Here is an 8594-nt window from a genome sequence, read left to right as displayed (position 1 = left end):
ACTGCTGGTCTGAGTTCCTCTGGTATATTCAATTAGAGGATGTTCCTAAATATACAGTCAAACAGCACGTAATGTTGTGAACAACTTCAATGACAGTTATCCAGCAGTGCTCCAATTTAATTTACAACAACCTAATGCCTACGAGATTGTGCCGAAGGTGTGCCGAGGGATGTGCCCTAGCTGTTCCGACTGCTGTAAGTCATATACGGCACAATGTGCTGAGTGACTTACCCCTTGATAAGATCGATCTATCAAAGATCGATTCTTTGGTACCGATTTAATCAGTGGATCGATTCTAGAGCCAAATATAAGATCGATCCGTCAAGATCGATCTTTCTCTGAATATCGCCCAATCCTACACTGATAAAATTCGACACATTATTATTGACGAATTTTCATGTAAAATTCCACATGATTTTCATATGTCCACACATAAATAGAATCCACTCAGAAATACACATGAAATGTATGAGTCAAATGAATAGTATGTGTGGCTACACATGAATTATATGTGTACACATAAGAACTATGTGTCCGACACATATATATCGTTTGTTTATCACATTGCAAAAAATCATGTGTGGGACACATAAAAATAATCATTAAATTTTTATTAGTGTAGACGCTAGAAAATGTTTGGAGTGGTCAAGACCTAAAGAGGAAGAGGTGAAAATTGGCTTCTTCCTCTTTTATTTCTATCTCTATCTCTATCTTACGCACATGAAATCGGCCAATCAGGAGCTGGTTCGCGTTTGACAGAAAAGTGGTTCATTCGTATTGTCACCTCTTCTCTTAGGTCAAGACAGCAATCCAAGGGGTGATGCATGTATTATGTCACGCTTAAAGGGAGAGGAGTATAGTCGCTATATAGTATAGCGACTATAGAGAGGAGTGGTGTAAGATTTTGTGACAAGGAATGCATTAGGTATAGGAAAAACGTGACGAAAGAGGGAAGGGAGGTTTATTTTTACTCAATTTAGCATGACATAATAAATGCATGGCGCCCAACTGCTACTTTGTTAACAACAATTATATTCCAAACAAATATCTCTATACGGGGCAAAAGTGCCACCCCTACATTTATGTATGAAATTATACAAAAATGATCAGAAATTAGCACATGGGCATTTATGGTCCTGATAGACATTGTTATTGCGAAATTTTGCAAAACAAACTGTATTAAATAATGTCTAACATAATTCCCATTTGAATTCTGTGACGCAAATGGTTTATATGTTTCGTATAAGAAAATATCGCTATGTTCAATATTTTAATGGATTAAACAATAAAAGCTCTTGCTGGCATGCTTAAGAATAGTAAGTACTGTTTATAAACACTTGTTTTATCTTTCCACTACATTTTAGACGTATGGCAAGAGTGTTACTCTTGCCCCATAGCTTTTTTGACATTTCTAAAAAATCATGAACATTTTAAGTTGTATTTTAATTTAATTAATCATACATGAAGACAATGTTTTAAACTTGCAATTAGGTGCACAAGCTCCTATAAATATTCACGCAATCGCATATGTCAATGCACTATAGTTAGGGTGACTTTCTTGCCCCTAGTTCCCTTGCAATCAGAAGATAAATATTTAACTAGAATTCAAAATCTCATTGAACAGGTCCCGTATCATTTCCAATAAGATCGTCGTTTATCCAAATAACAGAACCTACGTCCACACGCTCTAATCGCCTTATTCGCTTCCGAGAGACGAACGAGGTCAAACCAGTGTCTTCTTTGCGGTACTACGTTTTTCCTCTTCCTCCTCCTGCTGCTGCTTTTGCTACCGTGCCGTATAAGCAGCGTATCCACAAGCAGCAAAGCAAGGCAAAAATTGGTGTCACCCATTCAGCACCGGACGAAAAAATCCCGCTAATGTCTGCGCCTTAAAATAGAACCTTTTCCGGGCTGGACCGACTCGCTTACCTCGATCGCTGGTATCCATCCTGGCTCCGTCGTTACGCAAACACCGTCTGGCTCGTATCCAACTGGAACTCAGTAGGTATATTGCTAATGCTCACACAGTGAGTGAAAATTTCACGTCTTCCTCCTACTCTGGTGGCGAAGCGAAAACCTAACGGGAATCGACAGGGCCCCGGACTTTTATCAGACCAGCCACACTAGCACTGACTGAAACTCCACACACTTCACTAAAGAAAGCTTATCAGAGTAAAAGGTAAATGTACACAAAACTCTGCTCCACTCCTTCACGGCGTTACGTCGTCACCCGGTTCTTGCACTTATGAGTAAACACAACACCGCTTTTCGATTGCACGAGGGTACCGATTACTGGGGATCACAAAAATAAAATTGCAAAACGCGACGACACACAAAAATCAACAAACGTCGTCGTCGTCGCTCGCTCATTCGTTCTTCTCCGCGGACCACAATCATTCGAACATGGCGGCGTCCGGATTTATGCTTTCACCTTGATGTTTGACGTTCCCGAGTGCTGTCAAAATTACAGGTTCGATGAACTCGTTCCGATGGGGAAACTTTCGCACTTTTCAACCTTTTCCACCAGAATTCCTATGCTACAGACAATAGGACGTACAAGTTTACATTTTTAACTAATGAACAACAACAATCGGAACATTAACTTCCAACAATTTCAACAGCTAGAATCGAAACAAAATTCCCGAAATCCGCAACGACGGCGAGGGCAAACCAATCGCGAACGAAACACAACACCGAACCGATCGCAGACCGGATCGTGACCACGAAGGAAGTGAAACACGAACTCCGACAGTGTTTTAGTACACACCTGAGCGGTGCTGTCAAAATCATCATAATCGCTTCACCCGTCGTTTGTTTATGGTTCGGCATTAAATTCCGTTGCTGTGGCTGCCGCTCTCCAAAAATTCCTTTGCGCAAAATGTTCGAAGCTGCTGCTCGTCTTCAGGCCCACAATCAGGAAATGGTCAAGTGCATCAGTCAGCTGCGGACGCAGCGCCAGAGGCTGGCCGACAAGGTCACCCACCAGGAGCACGAACGGGCCGTACTGGAGCAGGAAATCCGCAAGCTACGCCAACAACTGACCGTGCTTGACGAATCACTTGTGCAAAACCGCAGAAAGCTGGAGGAACAGGACACAAAACTGACCGAAACGGAAACCGGGTACAATAAACTGGTAGACACGATGCACGTCCTGCTGATGTCGGTCAAAAAGGACGAGAAGGAGTTTGGCAGCCACTCGTCGAGGCAGACGAAGAAGGATGCCAGCTAAGATTCAGTGTGTAATTCCGTTAATTTATTAAAATAAAACAACTTAGCTCAATACTTGATAGGGATGGACAAAATAGAGACGTTATGACACTAAGGAACTTCTAATTAAATATATTAAGATTATTTTTGGTAAGAAACTACAAAAAATGTGTATCATTTTCGTTCATCGCTACTACATGCAACCTGTTTATCACAATCAGTCTAAGTAAAGTCTGAAAACTGACTTTCGAAGTAAGAACGGCGCTGTTTTCTCTAGAAAACTTCAAATTCCTACCCTGAAATTCTAAAGAAGAACTTGTTGCCAAAAACCGATTTTCTCCTATAAACTTCCTAATTCTACAAATTGATCTTGAATTTACCTCTTTCGTTGACTTTGCTACTGCTACTGTTTATGTATAAATGTATTGTGGGTATCGTTTGACCTGTTCTGATTTCAGTGGGGTGTTTTTATTTTCCTATTTGTGGGAGAGTAGATTCAATTCTCTTTTGGCCTCTAAAACTTCCAGCTACACAGATTATCGATGTCGTTTCAGTGACTAGACGTGCTCAGGCATAGCCAGCGGCCCGTACTTCGTTCCATGTTTTGACTAGTTCCTCCGGATCGTCGTACCCGTGGGTAGCAAGCACGTACTTGTAGCTCTGCGGTCCCAAGAAGGGTGCCTTGTGGAAGTAGAATTCCTCCGAGTGCAACGGTTCAATTCCTGCCTTAAGGGCAACGATGCCCAAATAAATGTCATCAAATCTGGAATCAAATTGAACACAGTTTGAAATCCCTTCCTTCCTATAATTCAACAAACCGGCCAACCCACCTGAAATGCTTCGTGTACATGCTCACGTAGTACATCTCGAATAGCGCCTCGTGCGACAGCAGAAACGCCCCGGCCGTCACGTAAGTCGGCCACATATCCCAAGGGTACTCTTCGAGCGACACGTACCACTTGCTGCTCCGATGCCGGTGCGGAGCCGACCGGAACACAAATCCCGAAAATAGCTTCACATCCCGCGGCAGCTCCATATCCATGTTCAATATCTGCCGTTTCACCCTGCCGACGGTTTCGCTCGCATTATTCTTCCCTTCATCCGTTTCCACGCCCGCAGATTCAGACCCATTGTTATTACCCGTCGTCTGACTTAACCTGCGTGCTAGCTTCCGCAGGGCTTCATCCGTTTCCTCCAAATATTCCGGATAGTTCACCGGATTCCTAACGTACTTGAGCAAATTTTTCGACGAAATGAAGAAATCATCGTCCGCAAACATGTAAAATTTGGCCCGGGGACAGTAGCTTACTGCCCATCGGAAACCCATCAACGTTTTGATCGTGTTGTTGAAGTATGCATCCACGAAATCACCCTGCACAATGTCCCGGTAGTTGGCATACTCCAAATCGATCAACGACTGAAGCCGCCGATTCGGCGCGGCCGGTCGACCCAACACAAACACCGTCCGGATCATTACGTCGGAAAATCGCTTCTCCCAACCCCATGATTTGCGGATCGCCACCCGACGGTCAAAGTTTTCCATGGCAGATTTTACGATAAGCACCAACCGCGGGGCAATCATCCGGTCGTCTTCCTTGCACTTGTGCTGACAATCCGTGATGTACGTATAATTATACCCATTGATCGGCTCCACAGCCGGTCGCTGACCGTGTCGGAGCTGATACACGTTGGAGAGGATGTCACCCTCCATCGGGTAGGTGAAGGTCTTCTCGAAATCCGCCTCAAACATGTGGGTAAATGCGCCAAAGTATCCTAGGACCAACAGCAACATTATCACCGACACCACATATTTGAGCCGAAATTTGATGCAAATCCGGGGAAGCATTTTGTTGCTGATTACTTCAAACCTATCAAACAAAAACACTCGTCATTTATATTTCGTAAAAACAGCAAATTAGTTGCCCCCATTGATTACCTGTTCCAATTAAAATCCTTCTTGAATCCTGTAGTCACGCCTTACATAATTAGGATAGTTAAATTAGTGATTATTTTTGGAAATCACTAACCACGCCGGTTTGTTGTAGCAAAAGCGACACACTAGACCCTAAGCTATAACATAAAAATCCATGTTAGGAAGCAAATTAGCCCGATATTTCGATATTTTTAGCTTTAAAAACAAATTCAATGACTGCAACCTGTTTGGCTTTCCGAAGGAAAAATTTTGTTCGCGATGCGGGTAGTTTGACATCTGAAAGACGGAGTTTTTGTTTATTTACGTGATCGATCCGCTGTGGGCCATCTAAATGTCTGACATTGTAAACATATTGTCTCTTTCACTCTTCCGCTGTTCTAGCGCAACAGCGAGTGTGGTGTCAAACGCACAGTTCCTCTTATACCCAAGGAAGTGAATGAGGTGGCTAGTTTCACTTTACCATACCTGTTCCCCTAGACATGGCAATGCAGGATCATTCAAAAATATGCCGAGGGGTTCCTCGCTATAGGTTGGAAACGCCCACAGCTGGTCTAAAATTGTCGGAGTATACTCGGATTTATTTTAATTACAGTCATCATTCGCTTGTTGGGGGTTTTCTCGTCAGGGTGCTAGTTAGTTGGGAGTTCCCGCATAAACCGAGGCATAAACAATAACCATATACACTAATGAAATTTCAAAGATTGTTTTTATGTGTCCCAAACATGCATTTTGCAATTTTATCAATAAATAATAGCTATGTGTCGTTAAGTTTCATGTGTGCTTCTATAGGTGGATTCTGTTTATTTTTGTGGTCACATGAAAATCAAGATAATCATGTGGATTTTTACATGGAAATACGTCATTAAAATGTGTGGAATTGTATTAGTGTAGAAAGTCCGGGTGAAATGCATCGCTTCCTGAATAGAAAGTTTTGCCATTTTATGCTTCATTGATTCTTTAGCAGTGCTCTTTCTGTTCTGTGTTTGCATCCAACATGTTGACGCTCGCTCACCTTTCTTTTTTTCTTTGGTTTGTTTTCCATCGATCTTGTTTTCCGTGCTGAGCACCAATGCTACCGACGCCAGGGAGACAGCTCCCACACCTGGACCCTACCTATCGATCCATCAACTCATGAACCGGGGATCAACGGCTTTACTTCCCTTCCGAAGAAAGGCCTGATCAGAGATGTTATCCCTAATAATAATTGTATGGTTAATTTGCTTAACGACGTGTTCTGGGTATCATCCAAACCATTTGTGGAATAGTTCAATGATTTGGGTTATCGTTCGTTTATGGTTATTTTTTATTAGGGATGCCTCAGCAGTGATGGAAAAGATCGCAAAAATCACTATGACTCGCGAACTTTTCCCTTGGAGAACTTCGTGAAATATCGCGAACTTTTCCAACACTGTGCCTCAGAACATCCCGGCGGCGCCGACTGGGATTGAACCCAGGCCTGCTTGGGCGAGAGGTAATCACGCTTACCACTACACCACCGGCGTCACTGACGCTCCCTTTTTGTCACGAGGAGGTACACACAAAAAATAAACGTTACTAGAATAAAAAAAAACCGTTGATAGAACTAAAAGTTTGCATTGGTTCTTTTTGGTAGAACGCGGTTAACTTTCAAAACAAAAGTTAGCCAACTGTTAATTCAAAAGTTTTTTTTTTCCTCTGTAGTATATCCCGTGTTTAGTGCATGTCGTATTACTCCATCACTATTGAGAAATGATGAAGTATTCGATTTTTTTACAGTTGTCACTCTTGTATTTATCGTAAGGATCCGACTCTAATTGAAAGGTCCCGCTATTTATACCCTTCGAAGTGTTGAAACACTCTCCAAAGGCGCACCCCTTTGTCAATCAAAATTGGATTCCTTAGCAACAAAATTAAGGTATGACACCGATAATGACCATGCATCAGAACCCTAGTCTTAACCACTTCAAACTAGGGAACAACGAATAGAAGATTAGGAATTACATAGATGAAGACAACTAACTCATTTTTTTTCCTTGTTTCAAGATCATCCTCGGTAGACAAAGCCGAGTCTTGCGAGGGGGACGACTCTATCTACGATGCAAAAAAGATTGTGTTTTGCTGTGGCTAGCTGCGCGCACGCTGAGTAGATAGAAAGAAGATTTATGACGATTCTGAAGATTTCCTGCAAAAAGATGATGCGCGATGCAAATAGATGCGACAAATGAAAGAAGATTTTTCGAAGACTGATTCGCTAGTGTGAGATTTGTTGAGCATCTAAACTTGAGATTTAGATGTGTCGCCCCCCTCGGAGTCTTGTCACTATCAACAAGGCATAAAAAGTAACAAGGACTAAGATGTGTTCCTTGGATTACTGAAAAATCATGTTCCCCTAGTCAGGAACTAGGGAACAACTAATAGAAGACTAGGAATCACATATATGAAGACAACTAACTCATTTTTTCCTTGTTTAAAGATCATCCTCGGTAGACAAAGCCGAGTCTTGTCACTATCAACAAGGCATAACAAGCAACAAGGACTAAGATGTGTGTCGTATCCTAGATTTTTTTTTTCCACATTAAAAACTCGACTTGCTTCCACAAGACTAGTTCACAGAATGACGCCTGAGCTCCCTCCAGTTTTTCTCCTCCAAACACACATTCAAGATCCCCTTCACTTCCGGGTAGTACTTTGCGTTTCTTTTTCATCGCTCGTTTCAGTTTGCGTTCGAAACCATGGAGCTACACTCAGATAAAATATACACTGATTATATTTTAAAGAAATGTCATATTTGTATTATTAATATTATTAATGTTTTTTTTATTATTGTTATTATTATTATAGATCGATCTTACTTGAATGAAATATTAATTATTATTGCTATTTTATTCTCGTTGAATATGATGTTTTTTTCGTATATAAATAAATAGCATATACATAATAGGTAGAAACCATCACACGATTAAATCTAATGATAATCCAATCAAATCTCAACATTGTAATAGTATTTATTTTCTATCGGTATATAAATATACATGCGAGTACTGTAGCGAATATTCATACCCAGTTTTCGAGAAACTTACAAGATCATATCAACCGTGTATGTACCTAAATCTCCATTGTGACGTTGTAATGTTTCTTATTAATGTCGGCTCACATCCATATTCTATGTATTTTTGACTGCTGACTCGGACCTTCGAATTCTGACTATTCAATTGTCAAAATTAACTTGGTTTGTTATTGTTGGTCTGTCTTGATCACTACATTCTTCCCCATCTCTACTCTTGAAACATTACTTTGTAGGTATCTTATTGGAATCTTATCTATTATCAAGACATTATTTCATATTTACATCTTTCTAAGTGAATCTGCAGAACTATTTCAACGTTTATAGCTGACCGGCAATCGACACTCATCTTTCAACAAGATCTTCATGTCATCTCGAATTAATTTTATCTACGACAGATGAATCCAGCAG

General features: G+C 41.1%; 2 protein-coding genes across 2 annotated transcripts; one reads left to right on the top strand and one right to left on the bottom strand.

Annotated features, from left to right (window-relative positions):
• Positions 1 to 2830: 2830 nt before the first annotated feature.
• On the top strand, positions 2831 to 3252 carry LOC135702409 (uncharacterized). The gene has a single exon (XM_065223446.1). The coding sequence runs from the start codon at positions 2879 to 2881 to the stop codon at positions 3227 to 3229; it is 351 nt and encodes a 116-aa protein (XP_065079518.1). The 5' UTR covers positions 2831 to 2878; the 3' UTR covers positions 3230 to 3252.
• A 66-nt stretch (positions 3253 to 3318) lies between these two features.
• Positions 3319 to 5101, bottom strand: brn (beta-1,3-galactosyltransferase brn). The gene is made up of 2 exons (XM_065223445.1): positions 4038 to 5101; positions 3319 to 3970 (listed from the first exon to the last, which is right to left on the bottom strand). The coding sequence occupies exons 1-2, from the start codon at positions 5051 to 5053 to the stop codon at positions 3775 to 3777; spliced, it is 1212 nt and encodes a 403-aa protein (XP_065079517.1). The 5' UTR covers positions 5054 to 5101; the 3' UTR covers positions 3319 to 3774.
• Positions 5102 to 8594: the final 3493 nt, after the last annotated feature.

This window comes from Ochlerotatus camptorhynchus, unplaced genomic scaffold, assembly GCF_037179485.1.
Source record: "Ochlerotatus camptorhynchus isolate MF236.1 unplaced genomic scaffold, CSIRO-AGI_Acam_v1.1 ptg000193l, whole genome shotgun sequence".
NCBI lineage: Eukaryota > Metazoa > Arthropoda > Insecta > Diptera > Culicidae > Ochlerotatus > Ochlerotatus camptorhynchus.
This window is presented reverse-complemented; position numbering and strand designations above follow the sequence as displayed.

What these genes read in the sequence shown, in the direction of transcription:
- LOC135702409 (XM_065223446.1), top strand. Translation starts at nt 2,879, where the DNA reads ATGTTCGAAGCTGCTGCTCGTCTTCAGGCCCACAATCAGGAAATGGTC.
- brn (XM_065223445.1), bottom strand. Translation starts at nt 5,053, where the DNA reads ATGCTTCCCCGGATTTGCATCAAATTTCGGCTCAAATATGTGGTGTCG. An exon ending in ATGTACACGAAGCATTTCAG is followed by an intron (nt 3,971 to 4,037) that starts GTGGGTTGGCCG and finishes ATTTGATTCCAG; the next exon opens with ATTTGATGACATTTATTTGG.